Raw genomic sequence first — 27,860 nt, forward strand, 5'->3', positions numbered from 1 at the left:
GGGCGGTGGTACCTACCCGTGCGGACTCACAAGAGGTCCTACCACCAGGATATGATTGAGATTTGCTAATTTTTCAAGCTACTGACTTTATTTTGCTAAAGTCTAGACGTACTGTTCACTGGCGCTCAAAGTCTAGTTACAAATTCAAACCCAAATAATTTAACAGTGAATTCTTCGCTTACTTCATATAATTCAATGAAATTTCAAGCTCCCTTGCAAATATATAGGAACGTTTTACCAAATTAAATTTATTGTTGACTGCGGCGTCGCTCGTTAGGTGAAAACGCATTTTCAATCAAGCGGCAAAAAATGTTCGACATCTATTTTTAAATCAGCGGTAGGCAGCGCGTCGTAACCTTGTTGCCCTTTCTCAAATATGGACTTGATGTTACAAAATTTGAATATAAGATAACGTTAAAAAGTTGGAAATTACGTCAATATTAATAATGATTAAAACATAATTATGAACAACGACGAAACTCATTAAAAAGTTACACATAATTTTTATACTATGCAACTTTTGGATGAAGCATATAAAATATTTGGTCAAAAGGTCTTAATTTTTCAATGGCCGAAAGTTTTCGTGTCTTTGATAAGATAACTTTTTACTTATGTAATTTTTATTGCAAATATCCGAAAAATCGTAAATCAGCAAAGCTATTGTAGTAAATTTATAGGTTGCCTTAACTTGAGCCGCCAAAATAATAAAGAACTTGATTATGAACATAACGCCTATTCCCTTAAATTTTACAGATAAAAGACATTCTCACTGTTCTATGAATCCAAAAAAAAACTTGGGGCGTAACAGTACCATTTGGCAAGAATATTTCTAATTACAATTTGAATATTGAAAGAGAATTCTTGTCAAAAGGCAAACCATTAGTCATTTTTGTATCTGTTATGTTTTTAATATACCATAACGTTATTAAAGCTTACTATTTCATCATCTGATTACCGTTTTATTACTAGCCTGATCGAAAGACCCTTCATCCCTTTTTAACCAACTATAAAGTTATCTACGATTACCTAATCGAAATAAATCTCTACAGTACTTTTGGTTCACATTCGAATCTAACTGTGAGGTTTGCCTCCAATTTCGTTATAAATATTAATCGATATCATCATACCATATCATCGATATCAAAGTATGATATGGTTCGAACTGGAATATGGTTTTACTGGTGGTAGGACCTCTTGTGAGTCCGCGCGGGTGGGTACCACCACCATGCCTATTTCTGCCGTGAAGCAGTAATGCGTTTCGGTTTGAAGGGTGGGGCAGCCGTCGTTAGTATACTTGAGACCTTAGAACTTGTATCTCAAGGTGGGTGGCGCATTTACGTTGTGGATGTCTATGGGCTCCAGTAACCACTTAACACCTGGTGGGCTGTGAGCTCGTCCACCCATCTAAGCAATAAAAAAAAAAATTAAAAAAAAAAAAATATATATATATATTATTTCACTGAATTGTGAATTTCAGTTACTATTTAGTTCTAAATTTCCAATTAACATCAAATGACGGTTACATGGTACCTGCATTACACTCCAATATGGCATTTTGTTACATTAAAATATCATCTACTATTATAAAAACAATCACAGTAAAATATTGTTAAAAAAGGTAAGTGTATCTAAGTCTAAATCTTTTTGAATTCTGGAGCTAGTTTCGTTTGGGTGATGCTGTTTCGTTTATCGTGATATTGCATACATTAATAGATAATCTTTTTTCATCAATCATCAGATTTTAATCAAATCAAAATGGGACCACGTTCGAATCAAACCCGAGCGATGTAAACAAAAATCAACGTAACCGATTTAGTTAAAGCCGAGTTATTGAAAGGCACCCAAAAAAATCCGAATTCAAAGCTTTACTTTTATTCAAATGAGTAAAACTCACTAAAGTACTCAATAAAATACGTTGCTACATACAACAAAGGTATATGAGATATGTAATTTGTAAATACTAAATAATATATAAATAATAAAAACTAAGATAAAGCTCATGAGAACCCTTATCTTCTCCATATTCTTGTACGCTTCTGAGACGTGGAACCTCAAGGCCCGTACCCGATCGAGAATTGACGCATTTGAAATGTGGTGTGGGCGCAAAATATTGGGCGTATCATGGACGGAGCGCCGAACAAATGTGTCAATTCTCAAGGAGCTAAACATCAAGACCCGTCTATCTGCAATCTGTATGCAGCGTCTCCTCAAGTACTTCGGACACGTGGCCCGACAAAATCCTGAGAACTTAGAAAAATTAATAGTTGTAGGTCACGTGGAAGGAAAGAGAAGTCGAGGAAGATTGCCAACCAGGTGAACGGACATTGTCAAGGAGGCCACAAACACCAGCGTCCCGGGCGCCATTAAGCAGGCCGAATGCAGGCAACATTGGAGGAAGCTGGTGCAAAAACTGGCCCAAGGTGGTCACTACCCTCAGTAATGAGGAAAGGACAAAGAAGAAGAAGAAGAATTTGTAAATTGTAATTCTAATCTATACCAGATTCAATTGATTGTTGGCCTCTTTTAAAAAAAATATGTGTTTGCTCTAGTCACCTCGGTCTATTAAATGAAAGATTGTAAATATGAAGATGCTTATGAACTTTAGCAACCGATTAACACGAGGAAACGATCTGATTATCTGCGGAAAAAAATAATTGAGAACGCAATAGAATAAGGAACTTGAGTTCAAGAAGTTTTGTAATTTGTATTTAAGGATAGAAAATTCAATTTAAAGTATATTCCGGACGGCCACCGCTCAGGTTTCGGCCACCACGTGTGATTTTTAGACTTCTTACTCGTTGAAACGTGGTGGCTCGAGTATTGCCGCAGTGGCTGTCGCGGAACGGGTGCTGGGATTGGTTCGAGGAAAATAACGAAGGCTTCAAGTATGGCGTTCACACGGTCCTCGTGGCTTGACCGGCGCAGGGCGTAGGAGCGAGTCTTTTCTTGTTCGGTTGGCTCTCTCCTCTTCTTCCGGAGAGGTCTTGACTCGTCGGCTCGCTGTCTCGAACTGAATTTGCAGACGGAGGGTCGTCGTATCCCTTTGCGGGGGCACGGAGCGGGCCTCGGGGAAACCCCTCTGCCCGGGCTGAATCTCCCTACCTAATGAGGCAGGGGTGATGCACTGCTGGCTGGTCTTTCTTATTTATCTTTTCCTCTTCCGTCTACACTTCTCTTCTTCTTTCTTCGTCTTCGTTCTTGGGGGCGGTCGCTGCTCTCCTCCATGTTTTTTTTTTTTTTTTTTTTTTTTTTTTTTTTTTTTTTTTTTTTTTTTTTTTTTCTCTCTTACAATACAATCTTAACCTAGCGTAATCTAAACTAGCCTAGCTTAATCTAACTTAGAACAAGTGACGGCAGCGCGCCGCTCCTGCCCTCCGTGGAGTGCCGGGGCAGCGCGAGCCGTCACAACTAAACCTAAACCTAATCTAACTTAACCTAACATAACCTAGCTAACCTAATATGGGGGAGAGAGCTAAGCCGCACTCCACGCTAGAGTCCTCCCCCCCTCTCCCCATTATTATAATTTTGATGGGAGGGAGGACTGTAGCGGGTATAAATACCCCATCCCAAAAGGGGGTGGGGGGTGGGGTCTAAGCCCCTAATGAAAATAAGGCTTCACCTTCGGGGTGCAGCCGCGGTCCCCACATGGGGGACCCGCCAAGCGGGCAAGAGACGTGGGCCTAGAGGCTGATGAAACTCAGCTCCAAGAGGGGCGCTCATAGGTCCTCCCCGGCCTCACAGCCGGCGAGGAGCTTTATCTCCGAACGATCGTCGGGGGTACCAATAGCTCCCGCGGCAACGCCGTACCATCAGGTGGTCTGGCGTGCAGCGGGGCTATGTTGTGGAGATGCTCATGGGGGCCGTTTTCAGCTCGCTCGTACATATTACGAGCGAGCCTAGTCACGAACTCCCTGAGCGACTCCACTCCTAGGTCCCGGGCGATGACGTCATTTCTGACGTACCGCCCGGCCCCGACGATAGTACGGAGGGAAAGACTCTGCTGGGCCTGCAACCTAGATCGCTGGGACGGCGACAACAGGTGATACCAGGCCTCAGCAGCGTATGTGAGGCGGGAACGGACGTATGTCTTGTAAATGGCGAGTTTGGTCCTGGTCGGAAGCCCCGACGCAAGTACCGGCCGCAGCAAGAACCTGGCCGCGCGAGTCTGACCGATGACTCGGTTGACGTGCGCGACCATGCTCAAGGAGCGGTCGATGTCGCATCCGAGATACCGGACCATGGTCCTGAACTCGACATTCACACCTCGGAGACTGAGTTTCTTGGGGACGACTCTGATACGGACCGGACCGTAGAGCAAGGCCGCGGTCTTTCCCACATTGACCGCGACTCTCCAACGGTCCAGCCACTGGGGCAATAAATCCAAAAGCCTCTGCATTCTCATAATGGCTGCAGAGGGGAACGGAGAGGACGAGAAGTAGGCCGAGTCGTCTGCGAACAAGGCCAACTTCACGTCCTCCTCCCACGCTCGAAGGTGACCCTCCAGGGTGGGGATGTCATTGGTGTAGAGGGCGTATAGGATAGGAGATAGGACACTACCCTGAGGAACTCCGGCCGTAATGGGACGCACGGAAGACCGAGCGCCCTCGACCGCGACAAAGAAGGTTCTGCCCTCCAGATACGACCCGAGCAGTCGCACGTGAGTGTGCGGTAGGCCCGCGTCCCGCAGCTTGTGGACCAATCCCTCGTGCCACACACGGTCGAAGGCCTTCTCGATATCGAGAAGGACTGCGACCGTGTATTGGCCCGAGTTACGCCGGTCCGCCAAGTGATGCAGGACACGGGTCAGTTGCAGAGTCGTCGAGTGGCCGCTTCTAAAGCCGAATTGCTCCGGCCTGAGGAGAATATACGGCGATATTCTCCTCAGGAGCGGCCGCTCGAACAACTTGCCCACGTGCGACAGCAAGGTAATCGGTCGGTAACTGGAGGGCTTTCTCCTGTCCTTGCCGGGTTTGGGCAAGACGATAATCTTGCCCAATTTCCAAGTTCCAGGGAAGTGTCCTACCCGGAGAATGGAATTAAACAATCGTGTCATTGCTGACACGATTGAGGGTGGGAGGTTTTGCAGGGCGAGGGGAGGAATACCGTCCTCGCCGGGGGCTTTGCGCCTCTTCATCAACTTGATAAGGAGGCGCACCTCGCTGGGAGTGACTAGATCGTCATCTCCCAGCTCGACTCCCGGCGATTCCGGTTTGAGGAGTTGGATTACACCCTCTGCCACCTCCCGATGGAATGCAACCATCGAGGGTGCAGAGACATTCGGAGTGAACTGCCCCTCCAGCGAGTTGGCCAGGACTTCGGCACGAGCCACCGGTGTAAAACACCGTCTTCCCGCCTCATCCTCCAGGGGACAAGTGGGGGAAGGCTTGTGGGTAAGCCGGCGACAGATGCGGTGAAGGGGGGCCATCGTACGGTCGTCGGACGCGTCCAACAGTCCCCCCTCCCAGGAGTCACCCCGGAAAGTCCGCATCTTAGTCGCCAGCTCATCCTCAAGTCGGTTTAGCTCGCGCTTGATCCTGGGACACCTAGATGTCACCCAGAGCCTTCTCAGTGCCCTCTTCCGACGAATTAACGTCTTGAGGTGCACCGGGAGTACCACTCTGGGCCCCCCGCTGGGTACCAGAGTCGTCGCTTGGTCCAGGGCTCCCCTGATGGTGTCGACGAGACGGGAAGCCGCCGTGTCGACCTCATCAGGGGTAGACGGGTCTCGAAACAAGGATTGGTTGGCCAGCAGTCCCGTAAAGGACTGCCAGTCGACCCTAGGCCTGAGAGGGGATGTCGCGACCCGAGTGAGCCCCAAACCCACCGAGACCAAGATCGGTAGGTGAGGGGTACTCAGGTCGTACAGTGCCTCTATCGCTAGAGGGCACCGTAGCCCCTTGTGAACACACACGTCCAAGACGTCCGGTTGGTACCGGGCCAACGTTGGAACGTGGGTGGGTTCGTTGGGGCCGACCACGCAGTAGTCCCCCCTTTCGGCATCCTCGTACAATCGCCTTCCGGGCGCCGTGATGATTCGGGAGCCCCAAGCGACATGTTTCGCATTGAGGTCCCCGACCACCAAGGCTGGATGGCGATCATGGTTCAAGGCCCGTCTAATATCGTCCTCGACAAAATCAGGACCCGGGGGTCGATACGCGGCATAAATCCGCAATTCGGCCCCCAGTACGTGGACCCTCACCCCGACCGTTCTGGTAGAGGCGAAGGTCAGTAGCTCAAGCTCCTCGTGCACCACGTCCCTCCTGACGAGCGCCGCAGTGCCCCTGAACGGGCGCCCGTTGGAGGTCAGTTCGTCCCGTCGGTACACGAAGTAGTTGGGCATCCTAAAATCTTGTCGAGGTTTGAGTTTGGTCTCGCCCAAGAGGATGACCTGCGGGTCATACTCTTGGGCGAGTCGGATGAGCTCCGGCCTCCGGGACCCTATCCCGTCGGGGTTCCAGTAGATGATGCGCAGCTCTTGGCTAGCCATTGAGCTGCGCTAACATCCGGTAGAACCCCGCGAGCAAGGCCCCGAAGGGACTGGCTCCCGAGGCGATCTCACGGATTACTCCGGAGATCACCTCGGACAGTTTCTCCCACAGGGAGAGGAGCCAGGCAGCGAAGCCGACAGGCTGCGTGTCCTGCCGACCTCTGCGCCTCTCCCGCTGCGGGCGTGGAGGAAGTGGGGGCTGCGAGTCGCCCATAGTATTCGTGTTCTGGGGAGGGTCGGTGACTGTTATCTCCATGGGAGATGGAGGTTGGATCGTCTGGGCAGCTTGTCCTTCACTCATGGCGGCTGCTTCTTCCTTTTCTTTTTTTTTCTTCTCTCTGGCTTTCATTTTTTTCTTTTTGTTTTTTTTTTGAGATTTGGTCAGTACAGTGAGTTGGAGATCAGTCCCTGCCTTGTTGATTGAACGGGGGGCCGGGCGGGGCTTTATGGCCTGTCTTTGAGGGTTCGCCTCTGCCATCAGGGTAGCCGCTGTTGCGCTGGCCTCCACGGTGGCAGGTTGAGTATTAACCGGAGGGAAAAGGGGGGCTTGTGAACTCTTTCCCTTGCCTTTGCCCTTCCGAGATGGACTTGGTGCGGGACGTGGAGCAGGGGTAGGGGCTTGACCGGCGCGCCTCGCTGGCGGTACGGGGGGAGGAATAGTGACCCCCATCATCCGCGCCCTCCTGCGGTAGACCACACACCGCTTGTCAATAGCGGCGTGGCCCTTCCCGCAGTTGGCGCAGATGAAGGGTCCCTCCCTTGGCCTCGGGCAGTCCGCCACGATGTGCTCACCCGCACATCGCACGCAGCGGACCGCTCGGTGGCAGTTGTTGGAGGCGTGTCCGAAGGCCTGGCAGCGATGACACTGCGCAGGTCCTCGGCTTGGACGCCATCCCTCAACTGACACCCCCGGCAAGTACAGCAGTTCTTCAACTGCGTACAAACGGGCGAGGTCATCCTTGGAGAGGTGGTCCAGGGTTACGTAAAAGACGCAACCCGGCCGCCCTCTCTTGGCCCGTATACACCGAGCATAACGAGCCGGAAACCCTAACTCCTTTAAAGAGTCTACGATTTCTGCCGCGTCGGTGTCGGCAGGTAGGCCTCGAATTGCCACTCTCGCGGGAATATCCTCCTCCAACGCGTAACAGTACCATTTAATGGCACTGTCAGCGGAGGAGGCTCCCGCGAGATAGGCTTGGACCACCCTATACTCCTCTGCCGACGCAGGCAGAAATCTGAAGCCTGACCCGTAAGGGCGCACAGAGGGGGCCCGCCCTAAGCGCTCCCTGATGGCCGCCATGTGGCGGGACCAATTGGGGAGCGTTTCCACCATAATGGGTGGATGGCGGCGTGGCTCGTCCCCGGCTCGCGATTTTGTTGGGGCAGAGGCATTCAATTGTGGGCGCAGTGTAGGCTCCGGTCGCGTTGCTGCAATGGTTGCGTATGAAGTCGAGGGCACTGGGGAGGGATTGGGGATGGAGTTGGGTTGAGGGTTGGAGACTGTTGGCTCTAGGTCCATGTACCTGGTTGACTCCAGGTTGCCCACCGTGCAGCCTGTGGTGGGGGCACCCCTGGGCCTGTCCGTCAGGATCGGGGAGATGGTAGGAGAAGGAGACCGAGGAGGCGTACGCAGCTGTTTGTCTGCGTAGACTTCCGCCGTCCCTGTACGCTTCCTTGGCTTGGGAGTTGGTTTGGGGGGTGAAAGGGACTTCGCCCTCGATGAGGAAGAATGAGAGGATTTGGTTGAATCGGTCTCGGATTCTGAGTCGGACGTTTCATGGGAGGAGGACGTCTCCTCAGTGTCCTCGTCCTCATCGTCCTCGTTAATAGATTTGGACGAAGGTCCAATACGTGGCCGTTTGTCTATAGCCTCGGAAGGACTCCGGTCGGACTCGGACCTGGCCTTCTTCCGCGGCCGAGGGGGCCCAGAGCGATCCGTCAAAGGGGGAGACGAAGCTTCCTCCGGACGAATCCTCGGAACCCCCTGGGCCGCGACCGAAGGCCCGGGCCGATCGTCCTTTCCGGAGTCCGGTTCCAGGCCGATAGGTTGGGAGCGATGGCCGAAAATTCCCGCCATCGCTTGACGTCCCCTGTGGGACGGAATTTGCAGCGAGGTAGGCCCTCTATTTATGGTCGCCCACGCGCACTCGTCCAGCGCTATTATGAGTCCGAGCACGGTGGGCGTCTATTGTTCTCTCGGCCGCCTCGCTCGCCTATTGTTTGCCTGGTCGCTCCATTAGCGCTCGCCCGTATTGTGACTCGCTCCTGCGTTCCCACGCCAAATTAAAGACCACGAGGACCAATCTTTATTTACAAAATAATATTTACAATATTAACTTATTTCTATGTTTTAGCTATTTCTATTCTCTCTATTTATTTCACAGTCATTTTTCACATACTATCTATTTTACGGACATTTTTCTATTATAACTATTTATTCTTTAACTTGTTTTAACACACTATTCATTTATTTGTTACGGACATTTTCTATTATTTTACAGCCAACCTATAACTATATTTTCTATCTACTTTTAAAACTATCTATGTCCGTCGTGAACAATATCTGTTCTACATTTATTCATGTCCGTCGCGAACATCCTCCCGCCGTGCAGCGTCGTTCACGTCGCTGCATCCTCCTTGGTGAGCAGCGGACATCGTGGGCAGCACGACGATCTTCTTTGCCGGGCGTCGCAGGATACCGCCGGCGGTGCGCACGTCGACCACTCGTGTGATGCCGTCGGCCCCCGGGTAAACCTCCTGGATGATCCCACGTGGCCAGGTGTTCCGTGGGAGCGTTCCGTCTGCTATTATTACGACGTCGCCTATCTTCAGGGCGGGCCCGCGGCTGTGGGGCTCCCGCCGGTTCTGCAGGTCGGGCAGGTACTCCCGGAGCCAGCGACTCCAGAACACATCTGCCAGACGTTGAGCTGCGCGCCAGTGTGCGCGCCCTATGAGGTCGGCGTCGTCAAACTTGCCCGGCACGGGGACTCGCGCCGGGCCTCCCAGCAGGAAGTGGTTCGGTGTCAGAGGGTCGGGATCGTCGGCGCTCACTGATACGTGGGTGAGAGGTCGGCTGTTTACGGTGAACTCTGCCTCTGCTTGCAGAGTATGAAATATTTCGGGCGTCGGGTGCCTCGGCTGTTCCGTGGCCGAGAGCGCGGCCTTTACTGCCCGTACCATTCTTTCCCAGGCGCCGCCCATGAAAGGCGCGCCCGGTGGGATGAAGCGCCACTGGATAAGTTTTAAGCTCGCTTCATGCTCGGTCGCCTTTTCCAATGCTTGGCGCAGCTCCTTGTCGGCACCTCGTAAGTTGGTGCCGTTGTCGCTCCATATCTCCGTCGGGGCTCCCCGGCGCGCGATCATGCGCCGGAGTGCCATCACCGCTGAGTCCGTGCTGAGGCTCGCTGCCGGTTCTAAATGCACCGCACGCGTAGTGAGACATGTGAAGATGGCCACGTAGTGCTTCTGGGTGCTTCTGCCGGTGGTAACTTGATACGGTCCGAAGTAATCGAGGCCCACGTATGTGAATGGTCGCCGATGGTGTGCCAGTCTGCTTGGTGGGTGATCGCCCGTGGCTGGACGCGGTGGTGTGTCCTTGCGGATACGACACGGGAGGCAATTGTGGATTACGCTCCGTGTCACTGGGCGTAGGCGTAAGACCCAGTACAACTGTCGGCACTCGGCGATCGTAGCTTCGGTTCCGGCGTGGTGCATCTTTCTATGGATGAAGTCTATCATCAGTCTCGTTTCGCGTCGGGATCCGTCTAGCACGAGAGGCGAGGTGATGACGTCAGCTCCCTCAATGTTGCCGATGCGTCCGTTTATTCTCAATATCCCGTCCGCGTAAGTTACGGACAAGTTTCGCAGTCGGCTCGCTGGGGATACTTGTTTCCCTCGCTGGAGCGTCAAAATCTCTTCCTCGAAGGCTGCCCGCTGGCTCTGTCGCCAAATGAGCGTCTCGGCGCGTCGAAGCGTGTCGGCGTCTAAAGTCTTCCATTGAATGACTGCTTGCTCTGGCGTCCGCGGTGTGTTCAGCGGGGTCTTCGAAGTCGTCTTCTTTCTATTTCTCTCCCACGTCGGGTCCGAGCGCGGGTTCCGTCTGGTCCTCTTGTAATAAGTGCGCTCGCGACTTCTGCGGCATAGGTCGACGAATTGCAGTATTCGCCCCGTTGCACGCAGGTACTTTTCCCATTTCGAAAAGCGTCTTGGGTCCGGGATCGCTTCGCCGAGGCTCTCTCTGCTCACGGCGAGCGTTGCGCACTTCTCTTCGCCCGTCTCTTCTGCCCTTTTTGCAGTTCGTTGTACGGGCCAATCATCCGGATGCCGTCTTAGGTATTCCGGGCCTATGAACCAGCGGTGGTTTCTTTCAAAGCCGACGGGTAGTTCTCTAGTGGCGTCGTCGGCGACATTTTCCTTCGTGGGGACCCAGCGCCATTTCTCCGCAGTGCTGTTCTCTTCTATCGCTGCAATGCGGTGAGCGACGAACGGTCGATACGACCTCGACCCCGTTCGTAGCCAGGTCAGTACGGTGGCGCTGTCTGTCCAGAACACTCTCGCGTCTGGTTTTCTATAATGTTTTTCCGTGACGGCCGCGGCCATGCGGCTGCTCATCACGGCGGCTTGTAGCTCGAGACGCAGTATCGGTGTTGGCTTCACGGTTGCGACTCGGGCTTTGGCTAGGGAGGTCCTCATCTCCCTGTCGGGCGTCTCCACGCGCCAGTACAACGCGGCGTCGTGGGCGTACTTGCTCGTGTCCACGTACGTGTGGAGCTTGAGGTCGGCGGCGTCCGGGTACTGCAGTCGGTTCTTCACGTAGATGGCGGCCGCGGGTGAGCTTGTCGCGCCGAAGATGATGAACCTCATCCGGTATTCTATAGGTTCTCGTGAAGGGTCCTCCCTCCACAAGTACCGGAGCGCGTCGCGGTCCTCGCTTCGGACGCCTATCTGTATGATCATCTCCGCGATGTCCGCGGCGACGGCGATGGCGTGCTGCCTGAAGCGTATCATCACTCCGGGCAGCGACTGCAGCAAGTCCGGGTCGGTGAGCAGGAAGTCGTTTGGGCTTCTTCCTTCTATTTTTCGCAGCGGCGTCGTGCACGATGCGAAGCTTCTCCTGCTTCTTGGGATGTGTCACGCCGAAGTGTGGCAAGTACCGGGTTCGCTTCTTCGTACCCGTCGACGGAGTTACTTCGGCGTATCCTTTCGCTACCAGTGCGTCCATTTGTTGTTTGTAGCGCTCTTTTAAGTTTGGATCCTTCTCCAGCTTCTTTTCTACGGACGTCAGGCGATTCAGCGCGGCTTCAAAATTGTTGGGCATCTTCAGGCCCTCCTCACGCCACAGCAGTGCGGTCTCGTAGCGGCCGTCGGGTTGCTGTTGAGTGGTCTCTCGCAGGATCTTCAGCGCGCGCTCGTCTGGGTCGTTCTTCGGTGTCTTGGCGGCGACGGTGAGTCCCTCGATCGCGAAGTAGTGCCTGAGGGCTTCGTCCATGTTCGCGTCGGCCGTCGTCGCGTGTGCCACGAAGTTGACGCGCTGTCTCTTGCCTCCCGGGTGTGCTCCGTGCACGACCCACCCGAGCGGAGTACGAGACGCCACTGGTTGATCGCGTCGTCCCGTCCGCATCTCCTCCGTCACCAGCAGGTGCCAGTTGTCTTGGCCGATCAGTATCTTCGGCGAGGCGTAGCTCGTTTTGAAGTGATGGCGGAGGTCGGTGAGGTGATGGCACGACGCGAGGACTTCGACGTTCAGTCGCTGTGGTGTTAATTTTAAGCCGTTGACTGTCCGTAGATTCAGTTCTTGCGGTTCCCCCGTGCGTCCGCATAACTTCAGCGGGACGCGTCGTGAGCGTGTTGCGTCTATCTTGTTGTCTCCGATGGCAGTGATGAAGAGGGGTTCAATCGGTCCTTTGGCGCCGACTCGTCTCGCGAAGTCTTCGTCAATCAGCGAGATCGTTGACCCGTCGTCCAGCAGGGCCCATGTATCTGCTTCTCCCGCCGGTCCGATAACAGTAATTGGCGTCATCTTTAGGTAGGCTGTCGCTCTGCTTGCGGCCCACGTCGAGGTGACCGCCTCTTCCTTCTCTGCTGGTTTCTGCCATGCTGACTTCTTATGCAACAGCTCGTGGTGCGTGCGTTCACAGCTGTCGACGCCGCACTTCTTCTTTTTGCATACGTGTCCCCGGGACCGGAACCGTAGGCACCGGAAACACAAATTTTCGCGCTTCGCCGTATCCCAGCGCTCGCTGACGGCTGCTCTCTTGAATTCGGGACAATCTTGTGGGATGTGCCCCGGCTTCTGACATGCTGCGCATTTCCTCTCTTCCTTCGCTTGCGTGGTGTGCGTCCTCTGGGGCATGTTCACCATCTTCCGCCGACCGCTGGTGTTCTCCACTCTCGTCTCAGGTTCCGGCTGTGCGTATGGGCTGCACAGGTCCGCCTCGCGCTGTAAGAAGCGCGACAGCTTGACGAGGTCCGGTTCTCCCGCCGGTTGAGTCGCTGAGAATTCGAACCAGCGGTGGCGTAGAGTGGACGGCAGCTTCTCTGATGTGATGTTGGTGAGCTCCGGGTTGTACATATAATGTACGCGGTCGAGGGCCCTCAGAGCGGCGACGACGTTGTTCACCTTATTCGCGAATACGCAGATGTCCCTCGGTGTGTCCGTGCAGCGTGGCAGCGCGCGCAGTCGTTCCAGCTCCGTTGCGGCGATTGCTTCTGGACGTCCGAAGCGCGATTCTAGAGTCCGCATGATCTCGGCGGGCTCGGTGTAATGCAGCAACAAGTTTTCGACCGCTTCTCTTGCTCTTCCTCTTAACGTACGCCGAAGTCTCGCAGTGTTCTCTGCGGCGCTGAAGCTGTCCGCTGATTCGGCGTAGGCGACCTTGAAGGAGAGCCATTCTTGGTGCGATCCACTGTACACTGGAAGCTCCCCGTAGTACCGATGCGATGGTCCGGGCCTGGCTTGGCGGGCGGCCGTCGCGATGGCAGCTGCTAGTTCGGCGATGTCGCTCTTCGGTGCGACAGGTACGGCAATTGGTGCCGCGGCAGGGGCCGGTAGCTTCAGCTGTTCTATTGGTGCGGGAAGTTCCAGTTGCGGTTGCTCGATGGTGGCTGGTGATCCATGTGTTGGCTGCATTACTCTTTCTTCGACTCCGTGTAGCGCGATCGATCGTTGTTGACTGAGCCATGTATCGATGCGCTGTGATTGCTCGTTCTCGTCCTCCGTGAGTGTTGTGCGCGCATCTTCCTCTTCTTCAACGAGCGCTTCGGCTTCTAATGTTGAGATGCGGGCGGCGACGAGCTCTGCTTGGAGTCGGGCTTGTTCTTCCTTGGCGCGGAGATGCTCTTCTTTGAGGCGCGCCATAAGCAACAGCCGTTGTGACTGTTGACTCGACTTTCTTGAAGATCCTCGTACTGGTGGCGCCATCCCGTCGCGGAGTGTGGAGCCTTCTTCTGTCGTCGAGATTTTGGCAGCGGCGTCCGTGATGTGGGACCCGTGTACTATTGAATCGGCCGTGAGCGCTGACTGCTTCTTGTTCTGGCTCGCGGATACGACGCTCTCCGTTGCTGCGTCGCCTGAAGTTGTTGCCGGTGTCGCGGTGCTGGGAGGTCTGACCACTCGACGACAGACCCCGCTGTTCGGTCCCGTTGGCGACGCCGGCGAGTATTGCGTAGGCAATATATGGCGGGAGGGGGGCATCGCTTGTGAGCCCCGCGGCACTCCCGGACACTTTTCCACTTGGGAGGAGGGTGCCGCCATCGGTGGCGGTCCCTGCGTCACTCCCGAACGCGGCGCGGTTGACTGGGAGGAGGTTGCCGCCAACGGTGGCGGCCCCTGCGTCACTCCCGAACGCGGCGCGGCCGTCACAGCTCGTTGCTGTGCGTCTTGCGATGTTGAGCCCGAGACAGCTTCGTTGCCGGGCCGGTCAAGGCGCGACGACCTCATCTTCTCGGACCGTGTGAGCACCATTTCTTCTATCTTCAAATTTCGATTTTCTTCGGTCTTCCCCAAATGAATCCGGCTCTCGAAGGACCAATATTCCGGACGGCCACCGCTCAGATTTCGGCCACCACGTGTGATTTTTAGACTTCTTACTCGTTGAAACGTGGTGGCTCGAGTATTGCCGCAGTGGCTGTCGCGGAACGGGTGCTGGGATTGGTTCGAGGAAAATAACGAAGGCTTCAAGTATGGCGTTCACACGGTCCTCGTGGCTTGACCGGCGCAGGGCGTAGGAGCGAGTCTTTTCTTGTTCGGTTGGCTCTCTCCTCTTCTTCCGGAGAGGTCTTGACTCGTCGGCTCGCTGTCTCGAACTGAATTTGCAGACGGAGGGTCGTCGTATCCCTTTGCGGGGGCACGGAGCGGGCCTCGGGGAAACCCCTCTGCCCGGGCTGAATCTCCCTACCTAATGAGGCAGGGGTGATGCACTGCTGGCTGGTCTTTCTTATTTATCTTTTCCTCTTCCGTCTACACTTCTCTTCTTCTTTCTTCGTCTTCGTTCTTGGGGGCGGTCGCTGCTCTCCTCCATGTTTTTTTTTTTTTTTTTTTTTTTTTTTTTTTTTTTTTTTTTTTTTTTTTTTTTTTCTCTCTTACAATACAATCTTAACCTAGCGTAATCTAAACTAGCCTAGCTTAATCTAACTTAGAACAAGTGACGGCAGCGCGCCGCTCCTGCCCTCCGTGGAGTGCCGGGGCAGCGCGAGCCGTCACAACTAAACCTAAACCTAATCTAACTTAACCTAACATAACCTAGCTAACCTAATATGGGGGAGAGAGCTAAGCCGCACTCCACGCTAGAGTCCTCCCCCCCTCTCCCCATTATTATAATTTTGATGGGAGGGAGGACTGTAGCGGGTATAAATACCCCATCCCAAAAGGGGGTGGGGGGTGGGGTCTAAGCCCCTAATGAAAATAAGGCTTCACCTTCGGGGTGCAGCCGCGGTCCCCACATGGGGGACCCGCCAAGCGGGCAAGAGACGTGGGCCTAGAGGCTGATGAAACTCAGCTCCAAGAGGGGCGCTCATAGGTCCTCCCCGGCCTCACAGCCGGCGAGGAGCTTTATCTCCGAACGATCGTCGGGGGTACCAATAGCTCCCGCGGCAACGCCGTACCATCAGGTGGTCTGGCGTGCAGCGGGGCTATGTTGTGGAGATGCTCATGGGGGCCGTTTTCAGCTCGCTCGTACATATTACGAGCGAGCCTAGTCACGAACTCCCTGAGCGACTCCACTCCTAGGTCCCGGGCGATGACGTCATTTCTGACGTACCGCCCGGCCCCGACGATAGTACGGAGGGAAAGACTCTGCTGGGCCTGCAACCTAGATCGCTGGGACGGCGACAACAGGTGATACCAGGCCTCAGCAGCGTATGTGAGGCGGGAACGGACGTATGTCTTGTAAATGGCGAGTTTGGTCCTGGTCGGAAGCCCCGACGCAAGTACCGGCCGCAGCAAGAACCTGGCCGCGCGAGTCTGACCGATGACTCGGTTGACGTGCGCGACCATGCTCAAGGAGCGGTCGATGTCGCATCCGAGATACCGGACCATGGTCCTGAACTCGACATTCACACCTCGGAGACTGAGTTTCTTGGGGACGACTCTGATACGGACCGGACCGTAGAGCAAGGCCGCGGTCTTTCCCACATTGACCGCGACTCTCCAACGGTCCAGCCACTGGGGCAATAAATCCAAAAGCCTCTGCATTCTCATAATGGCTGCAGAGGGGAACGGAGAGGACGAGAAGTAGGCCGAGTCGTCTGCGAACAAGGCCAACTTCACGTCCTCCTCCCACGCTCGAAGGTGACCCTCCAGGGTGGGGATGTCATTGGTGTAGAGGGCGTATAGGATAGGAGATAGGACACTACCCTGAGGAACTCCGGCCGTAATGGGACGCACGGAAGACCGAGCGCCCTCGACCGCGACAAAGAAGGTTCTGCCCTCCAGATACGACCCGAGCAGTCGCACGTGAGTGTGCGGTAGGCCCGCGTCCCGCAGCTTGTGGACCAATCCCTCGTGCCACACACGGTCGAAGGCCTTCTCGATATCGAGAAGGACTGCGACCGTGTATTGGCCCGAGTTACGCCGGTCCGCCAAGTGATGCAGGACACGGGTCAGTTGCAGAGTCGTCGAGTGGCCGCTTCTAAAGCCGAATTGCTCCGGCCTGAGGAGAATATACGGCGATATTCTCCTCAGGAGCGGCCGCTCGAACAACTTGCCCACGTGCGACAGCAAGGTAATCGGTCGGTAACTGGAGGGCTTTCTCCTGTCCTTGCCGGGTTTGGGCAAGACGATAATCTTGCCCAATTTCCAAGTTCCAGGGAAGTGTCCTACCCGGAGAATGGAATTAAACAATCGTGTCATTGCTGACACGATTGAGGGTGGGAGGTTTTGCAGGGCGAGGGGAGGAATACCGTCCTCGCCGGGGGCTTTGCGCCTCTTCATCAACTTGATAAGGAGGCGCACCTCGCTGGGAGTGACTAGATCGTCATCTCCCAGCTCGACTCCCGGCGATTCCGGTTTGAGGAGTTGGATTACACCCTCTGCCACCTCCCGATGGAATGCAACCATCGAGGGTGCAGAGACATTCGGAGTGAACTGCCCCTCCAGCGAGTTGGCCAGGACTTCGGCACGAGCCACCGGTGTAAAACACCGTCTTCCCGCCTCATCCTCCAGGGGACAAGTGGGGGAAGGCTTGTGGGTAAGCCGGCGACAGATGCGGTGAAGGGGGGCCATCGTACGGTCGTCGGACGCGTCCAACAGTCCCCCCTCCCAGGAGTCACCCCGGAAAGTCCGCATCTTAGTCGCCAGCTCATCCTCAAGTCGGTTTAGCTCGCGCTTGATCCTGGGACACCTAGATGTCACCCAGAGCCTTCTCAGTGCCCTCTTCCGACGAATTAACGTCTTGAGGTGCACCGGGAGTACCACTCTGGGCCCCCCGCTGGGTACCAGAGTCGTCGCTTGGTCCAGGGCTCCCCTGATGGTGTCGACGAGACGGGAAGCCGCCGTGTCGACCTCATCAGGGGTAGACGGGTCTCGAAACAAGGATTGGTTGGCCAGCAGTCCCGTAAAGGACTGCCAGTCGACCCTAGGCCTGAGAGGGGATGTCGCGACCCGAGTGAGCCCCAAACCCACCGAGACCAAGATCGGTAGGTGAGGGGTACTCAGGTCGTACAGTGCCTCTATCGCTAGAGGGCACCGTAGCCCCTTGTGAACACACACGTCCAAGACGTCCGGTTGGTACCGGGCCAACGTTGGAACGTGGGTGGGTTCGTTGGGGCCGACCACGCAGTAGTCCCCCCTTTCGGCATCCTCGTACAATCGCCTTCCGGGCGCCGTGATGATTCGGGAGCCCCAAGCGACATGTTTCGCATTGAGGTCCCCGACCACCAAGGCTGGATGGCGATCATGGTTCAAGGCCCGTCTAATATCGTCCTCGACAAAATCAGGACCCGGGGGTCGATACGCGGCATAAATCCGCAATTCGGCCCCCAGTACGTGGACCCTCACCCCGACCGTTCTGGTAGAGGCGAAGGTCAGTAGCTCAAGCTCCTCGTGCACCACGTCCCTCCTGACGAGCGCCGCAGTGCCCCTGAACGGGCGCCCGTTGGAGGTCAGTTCGTCCCGTCGGTACACGAAGTAGTTGGGCATCCTAAAATCTTGTCGAGGTTTGAGTTTGGTCTCGCCCAAGAGGATGACCTGCGGGTCATACTCTTGGGCGAGTCGGATGAGCTCCGGCCTCCGGGACCCTATCCCGTCGGGGTTCCAGTAGATGATGCGCAGCTCTTGGCTAGCCATTGAGCTGCGCTAACATCCGGTAGAACCCCGCGAGCAAGGCCCCGAAGGGACTGGCTCCCGAGGCGATCTCACGGATTACTCCGGAGATCACCTCGGACAGTTTCTCCCACAGGGAGAGGAGCCAGGCAGCGAAGCCGACAGGCTGCGTGTCCTGCCGACCTCTGCGCCTCTCCCGCTGCGGGCGTGGAGGAAGTGGGGGCTGCGAGTCGCCCATAGTATTCGTGTTCTGGGGAGGGTCGGTGACTGTTATCTCCATGGGAGATGGAGGTTGGATCGTCTGGGCAGCTTGTCCTTCACTCATGGCGGCTGCTTCTTCCTTTTCTTTTTTTTTCTTCTCTCTGGCTTTCATTTTTTTCTTTTTGTTTTTTTTTTGAGATTTGGTCAGTACAGTGAGTTGGAGATCAGTCCCTGCCTTGTTGATTGAACGGGGGGCCGGGCGGGGCTTTATGGCCTGTCTTTGAGGGTTCGCCTCTGCCATCAGGGTAGCCGCTGTTGCGCTGGCCTCCACGGTGGCAGGTTGAGTATTAACCGGAGGGAAAAGGGGGCTTGTGAACTCTTTCCCTTGCCTTTGCCCTTCCGAGATGGACTTGGTGCGGGACGTGGAGCAGGGGTAGGGGCTTGACCGGCGCGCCTCGCTGGCGGTACGGGGGGAGGAATAGTGACCCCCATCATCCGCGCCCTCCTGCGGTAGACCACACACCGCTTGTCAATAGCGGCGTGGCCCTTCCCGCAGTTGGCGCAGATGAAGGGTCCCTCCCTTGGCCTCGGGCAGTCCGCCACGATGTGCTCACCCGCACATCGCACGCAGCGGACCGCTCGGTGGCAGTTGTTGGAGGCGTGTCCGAAGGCCTGGCAGCGATGACACTGCGCAGGTCCTCGGCTTGGACGCCATCCCTCAACTGACACCCCCGGCAAGTACAGCAGTTCTTCAACTGCGTACAAACGGGCGAGGTCATCCTTGGAGAGGTGGTCCAGGGTTACGTAAAAGACGCAACCCGGCCGCCCTCTCTTGGCCCGTATACACCGAGCATAACGAGCCGGAAACCCTAACTCCTTTAAAGAGTCTACGATTTCTGCCGCGTCGGTGTCGGCAGGTAGGCCTCGAATTGCCACTCTCGCGGGAATATCCTCCTCCAACGCGTAACAGTACCATTTAATGGCACTGTCAGCGGAGGAGGCTCCCGCGAGATAGGCTTGGACCACCCTATACTCCTCTGCCGACGCAGGCAGAAATCTGAAGCCTGACCCGTAAGGGCGCACAGAGGGGGCCCGCCCTAAGCGCTCCCTGATGGCCGCCATGTGGCGGGACCAATTGGGGAGCGTTTCCACCATAATGGGTGGATGGCGGCGTGGCTCGTCCCCGGCTCGCGATTTTGTTGGGGCAGAGGCATTCAATTGTGGGCGCAGTGTAGGCTCCGGCCGCGTTGCTGCAATGGTTGCGTATGAAGTCGAGGGCACTGGGGAGGGATTGGGGATGGAGTTGGGTTGAGGGTTGGAGACTGTTGGCTCTAGGTCCATGTACCTGGTTGACTCCAGGTTGCCCACCGTGCAGCCTGTGGTGGGGGCACCCCTGGGCCTGTCCGTCAGGATCGGGGAGATGGTAGGAGAAGGAGACCGAGGAGGCGTACGCAGCTGTTTGTCTGCGTAGACTTCCGCCGTCCCTGTACGCTTCCTTGGCTTGGGAGTTGGTTTGGGGGGTGAAAGGGACTTCGCCCTCGATGAGGAAGAATGAGAGGATTTGGTTGAATCGGTCTCGGATTCTGAGTCGGACGTTTCATGGGAGGAGGACGTCTCCTCAGTGTCCTCGTCCTCATCGTCCTCGTTAATAGATTTGGACGAAGGTCCAATACGTGGCCGTTTGTCTATAGCCTCGGAAGGACTCCGGTCGGACTCGGACCTGGCCTTCTTCCGCGGCCGAGGGGGCCCAGAGCGATCCGTCAAAGGGGGAGACGAAGCTTCCTCCGGACGAATCCTCGGAACCCCCTGGGCCGCGACCGAAGGCCCGGGCCGATCGTCCTTTCCGGAGTCCGGTTCCAGGCCGATAGGTTGGGAGCGATGGCCGAAAATTCCCGCCATCGCTTGACGTCCCCTGTGGGACGGAATTTGCAGCGAGGTAGGCCCTCTATTTATGGTCGCCCACGCGCACTCGTCCAGCGCTATTATGAGTCCGAGCACGGTGGGCGTCTATTGTTCTCTCGGCCGCCTCGCTCGCCTATTGTTTGCCTGGTCGCTCCATTAGCGCTCGCCCGTATTGTGACTCGCTCCTGCGTTCCCACGCCAAATTAAAGACCACGAGGACCAATCTTTATTTACAAAATAATATTTACAATATTAACTTATTTCTATGTTTTAGCTATTTCTATTCTCTCTATTTATTTCACAGTCATTTTTCACATACTATCTATTTTACGGACATTTTTCTATTATAACTATTTATTCTTTAACTTGTTTTAACACACTATTCATTTATTTGTTACGGACATTTTCTATTATTTTACAGCCAACCTATAACTTTATTTTCTATCTACTTTTAAAACTATCTATGTCCGTCGTGAACAATATCTGTTCTACATTTATTCATGTCCGTCGCGAACATCCTCCCGCCGTGCAGCGTCGTTCACGTCGCTGCATCCTCCTTGGTGAGCAGCGGACATCGTGGGCAGCACGACGATCTTCTTTGCCGGGCGTCGCAGGATACCGCCGGCGGTGCGCACGTCGACCACTCGTGTGATGCCGTCGGCCCCCGGGTAAACCTCCTGGATGATCCCACGTGGCCAGGTGTTCCGTGGGAGCGTTCCGTCTGCTATTATTACGACGTCGCCTATCTTCAGGGCGGGCCCGCGGCTGTGGGGCTCCCGCCGGTTCTGCAGGTCGGGCAGGTACTCCCGGAGCCAGCGACTCCAGAACACATCTGCCAGACGTTGAGCTGCGCGCCAGTGTGCGCGCCCTATGAGGTCGGCGTCGTCAAACTTGCCCGGCACGGGGACTCGCGCCGGGCCTCCCAGCAGGAAGTGGTTCGGTGTCAGAGGGTCGGGATCGTCGGCGCTCACTGATACGTGGGTGAGAGGTCGGCTGTTTACGGTGAACTCTGCCTCTGCTTGCAGAGTATGAAATATTTCGGGCGTCGGGTGCCTCGGCTGTTCCGTGGCCGAGAGCGCGGCCTTTACTGCCCGTACCATTCTTTCCCAGGCGCCGCCCATGAAAGGCGCGCCCGGTGGGATGAAGCGCCACTGGATAAGTTTTAAGCTCGCTTCATGCTCGGTCGCCTTTTCCAATGCTTGGCGCAGCTCCTTGTCGGCACCTCGTAAGTTGGTGCCGTTGTCGCTCCATATCTCCGTCGGGGCTCCCCGGCGCGCGATCATGCGCCGGAGTGCCATCACCGCTGAGTCCGTGCTGAGGCTCGCTGCCGGTTCTAAATGCACCGCACGCGTAGTGAGACATGTGAAGATGGCCACGTAGTGCTTCTGGGTGCTTCTGCCGGTGGTAACTTGATACGGTCCGAAGTAATCGAGGCCCACGTATGTGAATGGTCGCCGATGGTGTGCCAGTCTGCTTGGTGGGTGATCGCCCGTGGCTGGACGCGGTGGTGTGTCCTTGCGGATACGACACGGGAGGCAATTGTGGATTACGCTCCGTGTCACTGGGCGTAGGCGTAAGACCCAGTACAACTGTCGGCACTCGGCGATCGTAGCTTCGGTTCCGGCGTGGTGCATCTTTCTATGGATGAAGTCTATCATCAGTCTCGTTTCGCGTCGGGATCCGTCTAGCACGAGAGGCGAGGTGATGACGTCAGCTCCCTCAATGTTGCCGATGCGTCCGTTTATTCTCAATATCCCGTCCGCGTAAGTTACGGACAAGTTTCGCAGTCGGCTCGCTGGGGATACTTGTTTCCCTCGCTGGAGCGTCAAAATCTCTTCCTCGAAGGCTGCCCGCTGGCTCTGTCGCCAAATGAGCGTCTCGGCGCGTCGAAGCGTGTCGGCGTCTAAAGTCTTCCATTGAATGACTGCTTGCTCTGGCGTCCGCGGTGTGTTCAGCGGGGTCTTCGAAGTCGTCTTCTTTCTATTTCTCTCCCACGTCGGGTCCGAGCGCGGGTTCCGTCTGGTCCTCTTGTAATAAGTGCGCTCGCGACTTCTGCGGCATAGGTCGACGAATTGCAGTATTCGCCCCGTTGCACGCAGGTACTTTTCCCATTTCGAAAAGCGTCTTGGGTCCGGGATCGCTTCGCCGAGGCTCTCTCTGCTCACGGCGAGCGTTGCGCACTTCTCTTCGCCCGTCTCTTCTGCCCTTTTTGCAGTTCGTTGTACGGGCCAATCATCCGGATGCCGTCTTAGGTATTCCGGGCCTATGAACCAGCGGTGGTTTCTTTCAAAGCCGACGGGTAGTTCTCTAGTGGCGTCGTCGGCGACATTTTCCTTCGTGGGGACCCAGCGCCATTTCTCCGCAGTGCTGTTCTCTTCTATCGCTGCAATGCGGTGAGCGACGAACGGTCGATACGACCTCGACCCCGTTCGTAGCCAGGTCAGTACGGTGGCGCTGTCTGTCCAGAACACTCTCGCGTCTGGTTTTCTATAATGTTTTTCCGTGACGGCCGCGGCCATGCGGCTGCTCATCACGGCGGCTTGTAGCTCGAGACGCAGTATCGGTGTTGGCTTCACGGTTGCGACTCGGGCTTTGGCTAGGGAGGTCCTCATCTCCCTGTCGGGCGTCTCCACGCGCCAGTACAACGCGGCGTCGTGGGCGTACTTGCTCGTGTCCACGTACGTGTGGAGCTTGAGGTCGGCGGCGTCCGGGTACTGCAGTCGGTTCTTCACGTAGATGGCGGCCGCGGGTGAGCTTGTCGCGCCGAAGATGATGAACCTCATCCGGTATTCTATAGGTTCTCGTGAAGGGTCCTCCCTCCACAAGTACCGGAGCGCGTCGCGGTCCTCGCTTCGGACGCCTATCTGTATGATCATCTCCGCGATGTCCGCGGCGACGGCGATGGCGTGCTGCCTGAAGCGTATCATCACTCCGGGCAGCGACTGCAGCAAGTCCGGGTCGGTGAGCAGGAAGTCGTTTGGGCTTCTTCCTTCTATTTTTCGCAGCGGCGTCGTGCACGATGCGAAGCTTCTCCTGCTTCTTGGGATGTGTCACGCCGAAGTGTGGCAAGTACCGGGTTCGCTTCTTCGTACCCGTCGACGGAGTTACTTCGGCGTATCCTTTCGCTACCAGTGCGTCCATTTGTTGTTTGTAGCGCTCTTTTAAGTTTGGATCCTTCTCCAGCTTCTTTTCTACGGACGTCAGGCGATTCAGCGCGGCTTCAAAATTGTTGGGCATCTTCAGGCCCTCCTCACGCCACAGCAGTGCGGTCTCGTAGCGGCCGTCGGGTTGCTGTTGAGTGGTCTCTCGCAGGATCTTCAGCGCGCGCTCGTCTGGGTCGTTCTTCGGTGTCTTGGCGGCGACGGTGAGTCCCTCGATCGCGAAGTAGTGCCTGAGGGCTTCGTCCATGTTCGCGTCGGCCGTCGTCGCGTGTGCCACGAAGTTGACGCGCTGTCTCTTGCCTCCCGGGTGTGCTCCGTGCACGACCCACCCGAGCGGAGTACGAGACGCCACTGGTTGATCGCGTCGTCCCGTCCGCATCTCCTCCGTCACCAGCAGGTGCCAGTTGTCTTGGCCGATCAGTATCTTCGGCGAGGCGTAGCTCGTTTTGAAGTGATGGCGGAGGTCGGTGAGGTGATGGCACGACGCGAGGACTTCGACGTTCAGTCGCTGTGGTGTTAATTTTAAGCCGTTGACTGTCCGTAGATTCAGTTCTTGCGGTTCCCCCGTGCGTCCGCATAACTTCAGCGGGACGCGTCGTGAGCGTGTTGCGTCTATCTTGTTGTCTCCGATGGCAGTGATGAAGAGGGGTTCAATCGGTCCTTTGGCGCCGACTCGTCTCGCGAAGTCTTCGTCAATCAGCGAGATCGTTGACCCGTCGTCCAGCAGGGCCCATGTATCTGCTTCTCCCGCCGGTCCGATAACAGTAATTGGCGTCATCTTTAGGTAGGCTGTCGCTCTGCTTGCGGCCCACGTCGAGGTGACCGCCTCTTCCTTCTCTGCTGGTTTCTGCCATGCTGACTTCTTATGCAACAGCTCGTGGTGCGTGCGTTCACAGCTGTCGACGCCGCACTTCTTCTTTTTGCATACGTGTCCCCGGGACCGGAACCGTAGGCACCGGAAACACAAATTTTCGCGCTTCGCCGTATCCCAGCGCTCGCTGACGGCTGCTCTCTTGAATTCGGGACAATCTTGTGGGATGTGCCCCGGCTTCTGACATGCTGCGCATTTCCTCTCTTCCTTCGCTTGCGTGGTGTGCGTCCTCTGGGGCATGTTCACCATCTTCCGCCGACCGCTGGTGTTCTCCACTCTCGTCTCAGGTTCCGGCTGTGCGTATGGGCTGCACAGGTCCGCCTCGCGCTGTAAGAAGCGCGACAGCTTGACGAGGTCCGGTTCTCCCGCCGGTTGAGTCGCTGAGAATTCGAACCAGCGGTGGCGTAGAGTGGACGGCAGCTTCTCTGATGTGATGTTGGTGAGCTCCGGGTTGTACATATAATGTACGCGGTCGAGGGCCCTCAGAGCGGCGACGACGTTGTTCACCTTATTCGCGAATACGCAGATGTCCCTCGGTGTGTCCGTGCAGCGTGGCAGCGCGCGCAGTCGTTCCAGCTCCGTTGCGGCGATTGCTTCTGGACGTCCGAAGCGCGATTCTAGAGTCCGCATGATCTCGGCGGGCTCGGTGTAATGCAGCAACAAGTTTTCGACCGCTTCTCTTGCTCTTCCTCTTAACGTACGCCGAAGTCTCGCAGTGTTCTCTGCGGCGCTGAAGCTGTCCGCTGATTCGGCGTAGGCGACCTTGAAGGAGAGCCATTCTTGGTGCGATCCACTGTACACTGGAAGCTCCCCGTAGTACCGATGCGATGGTCCGGGCCTGGCTTGGCGGGCGGCCGTCGCGATGGCAGCTGCTAGTTCGGCGATGTCGCTCTTCGGTGCGACAGGTACGGCAATTGGTGCCGCGGCAGGGGCCGGTAGCTTCAGCTGTTCTATTGGTGCGGGAAGTTCCAGTTGCGGTTGCTCGATGGTGGCTGGTGATCCATGTGTTGGCTGCATTACTCTTTCTTCGACTCCGTGTAGCGCGATCGATCGTTGTTGACTGAGCCATGTATCGATGCGCTGTGATTGCTCGTTCTCGTCCTCCGTGAGTGTTGTGCGCGCATCTTCCTCTTCTTCAACGAGCGCTTCGGCTTCTAATGTTGAGATGCGGGCGGCGACGAGCTCTGCTTGGAGTCGGGCTTGTTCTTCCTTGGCGCGGAGATGCTCTTCTTTGAGGCGCGCCATAAGCAACAGCCGTTGTGACTGTTGACTCGACTTTCTTGAAGATCCTCGTACTGGTGGCGCCATCCCGTCGCGGAGTGTGGAGCCTTCTTCTGTCGTCGAGATTTTGGCAGCGGCGTCCGTGATGTGGGACCCGTGTACTATTGAATCGGCCGTGAGCGCTGACTGCTTCTTGTTCTGGCTCGCGGATACGACGCTCTCCGTTGCTGCGTCGCCTGAAGTTGTTGCCGGTGTCGCGGTGCTGGGAGGTCTGACCACTCGACGACAGACCCCGCTGTTCGGTCCCGTTGGCGACGCCGGCGAGTATTGCGTAGGCAATATATGGCGGGAGGGGGGCATCGCTTGTGAGCCCCGCGGCACTCCCGGACACTTTTCCACTTGGGAGGAGGGTGCCGCCATCGGTGGCGGTCCCTGCGTCACTCCCGAACGCGGCGCGGTTGACTGGGAGGAGGTTGCCGCCAACGGTGGCGGCCCCTGCGTCACTCCCGAACGCGGCGCGGCCGTCACAGCTCGTTGCTGTGCGTCTTGCGATGTTGAGCCCGAGACAGCTTCGTTGCCGGGCCGGTCAAGGCGCGACGACCTCATCTTCTCGGACCGTGTGAGCACCATTTCTTCTATCTTCAAATTTCGATTTTCTTCGGTCTTCCCCAAATGAATCCGGCTCTCGAAGGACCAATATTCCGGACGGCCACCGCTCAGATTTCGGCCACCACGTGTGATTTTTAGACTTCTTACTCGTTGAAACGTGGTGGCTCGAGTATTGCCGCAGTGGCTGTCGCGGAACGGGTGCTGGGATTGGTTCGAGGAAAATAACGAAGGCTTCAAGTATGGCGTTCACACGGTCCTCGTGGCTTGACCGGCGCAGGGCGTAGGAGCGAGTCTTTTCTTGTTCGGTTGGCTCTCTCCTCTTCTTCCGGAGAGGTCTTGACTCGTCGGCTCGCTGTCTCGAACTGAATTTGCAGCAGTCGGGGTCGTCGTACCCCCTTGCGGGGGCACGGAGCAGGCCTCGGGGAAACCCCTCTGCCCGGGCATATAACTCCCCGCCTATCGAGGCAGGGGTGGTGCGCTGCAGGACTGAGTGAAGCAGGCTTGGAGTTGTGATGTTGGGTGGGATCGCTTTTTCTTCTTTCTTCCTTCTCTAACTTCTTCGTCGTCAGCAGGGGGCGGCCGCTTCTCTCCACCATGGTTTTTTTAACCTAAACTAAACCTAACTTAATCTAACTTACATCTAAGTGACAGCAGCGCGCCGTTCCTGCACTCCGTGGAGTGCCGGGGCAGCGCGCGCCGTCACACCTAAACCTAAACCTAATCTAACTTAACCTAACATAACCTAATCTAACCTAGCATGGGGGAGAGAGCAAGCCGCACTCCTCGCTAGAGTCCTCCCCCCCCCTCTCCCCATTGTTACAATTTTGATGGGAGGGAGGACTGTAGCGGGTATGAACACCCCATCCCAAAAGGGGGTGGGGGGTAGGGTCAAAGCCCCTAATGGAAATGAGGCTGCACCTACAGGGTGCAGCCGCGGTCCCCATACGGGAGACCCGCCAAACGGGCAAGAGGCGTGGGACTAGAGGCTGATGAAACTCAGCTCCGAGAGGGGCGCTCATAGGTCCTCCCCGGCCTCACAGCCGGCGAGGAGCTTTAACTCCGAATGATCGTCGGGGGTACCAATAGCTCCCGCGGCAACGCCGTACCATCCGGTGGTCTGGCGTGCAGCGGGGCTATGTTGTGGAGATGCTCATGGGGCCCATTTTCGGCTCGCTCGTACATATTACGGGCGAGCCTAGTCACAAACTCCACGAGCGACTCCACACCTAGGTCCCGGGCAATAACGTCATTTCTGACGTACTGCCCGGCCTTGACGATAATGCGGAGGGAAAGACTCTGCTGGGCCTGCAACCTAGATCGCTGGGACGGCGACAACAGGTGATACCAGGCCTCAGCAGCGTATGTGAGGCGGGAACGGACGTATGTCTTGTAAATGGCGAGTCTGGTCCTGGTCGGAAGCCCGGACGCAAGCACCGGCCGCAACAAGAACCTGGCCGCGCGAGTCTGACCGATGACTCGGTTGACGTGCGCGACCATGCTCAAGGAGCGGTCGATGTCGCATCCGAGATACCGGACCGTGGTCCTGAACTCGACATTCACACCTCGGAGGCTGAGTTTCTTTGGGACGACTCTGATACGGACCGGACCGTAGAGTAAGGCCGCGGTCTTTCCCACATTGACCGCGACTCT

The 27,860-nt window shown here is 56.1% G+C and overlaps 4 protein-coding genes across 4 annotated transcripts; all 4 read right to left on the bottom strand.

Moving 5' to 3' along the window:
* Window positions 1-9,061: 9,061 nt before the first annotated feature.
* On the bottom strand, window positions 9,062-11,804 carry LOC149502972 (uncharacterized). The gene is made up of 2 exons (XM_089727500.1): window positions 11,641-11,804; window positions 9,062-11,606 (listed from the first exon to the last, which is right to left on the bottom strand). The coding sequence occupies exons 1-2, from the start codon at window positions 11,802-11,804 to the stop codon at window positions 9,062-9,064; spliced, it is 2,709 nt and encodes a 902-aa protein (XP_089583626.1).
* LOC149502973 (uncharacterized) lies at window positions 11,803-14,913 on the bottom strand. The gene is given in 2 exon segments (XM_089727699.1): window positions 11,803-11,921; window positions 11,924-14,913. Coding segments are annotated over 2 exon segments (2,631 nt in total). The 5' UTR covers window positions 14,451-14,913; the 3' UTR covers window positions 11,803-11,817.
* A 5,929-nt stretch (window positions 14,914-20,842) lies between these two features.
* LOC149502974 (uncharacterized) lies at window positions 20,843-23,585 on the bottom strand. The gene is made up of 2 exons (XM_089727501.1): window positions 23,422-23,585; window positions 20,843-23,387 (listed from the first exon to the last, which is right to left on the bottom strand). The coding sequence occupies exons 1-2, from the start codon at window positions 23,583-23,585 to the stop codon at window positions 20,843-20,845; spliced, it is 2,709 nt and encodes a 902-aa protein (XP_089583627.1).
* LOC149502975 (uncharacterized) lies at window positions 23,584-27,008 on the bottom strand. The gene is given in 2 exon segments (XM_089727700.1): window positions 23,584-23,702; window positions 23,705-27,008. Coding segments are annotated over 2 exon segments (2,631 nt in total). The 5' UTR covers window positions 26,232-27,008; the 3' UTR covers window positions 23,584-23,598.
* Between the last annotated feature and the right edge of the window lie 852 nt (window positions 27,009-27,860).

The sequence above is a fragment of the Bombyx mandarina genome, chromosome 05 (genome assembly GCF_030267445.1).
Source record: "Bombyx mandarina strain Sakado chromosome 05, ASM3026744v2".
In the NCBI taxonomy this organism is placed as follows: domain Eukaryota; kingdom Metazoa; phylum Arthropoda; class Insecta; order Lepidoptera; family Bombycidae; genus Bombyx; species Bombyx mandarina.

Coding starts and splice junctions, on each gene's coding strand:
- LOC149502972 (XM_089727500.1), bottom strand. CDS start 11,804: ATGCCCAACAATTTTGAAGCCGCGCTGAATCGCCTGACGTCCGTAGAA. Junction 11,607..11,640: donor GGTACGAAGAAGCGAACCCG/GTACTTGCCACA, acceptor ACACATCCCAAG/AAGCAGGAGAAGCTTCGCAT.
- LOC149502974 (XM_089727501.1), bottom strand. CDS start 23,585: ATGCCCAACAATTTTGAAGCCGCGCTGAATCGCCTGACGTCCGTAGAA. Junction 23,388..23,421: donor GGTACGAAGAAGCGAACCCG/GTACTTGCCACA, acceptor ACACATCCCAAG/AAGCAGGAGAAGCTTCGCAT.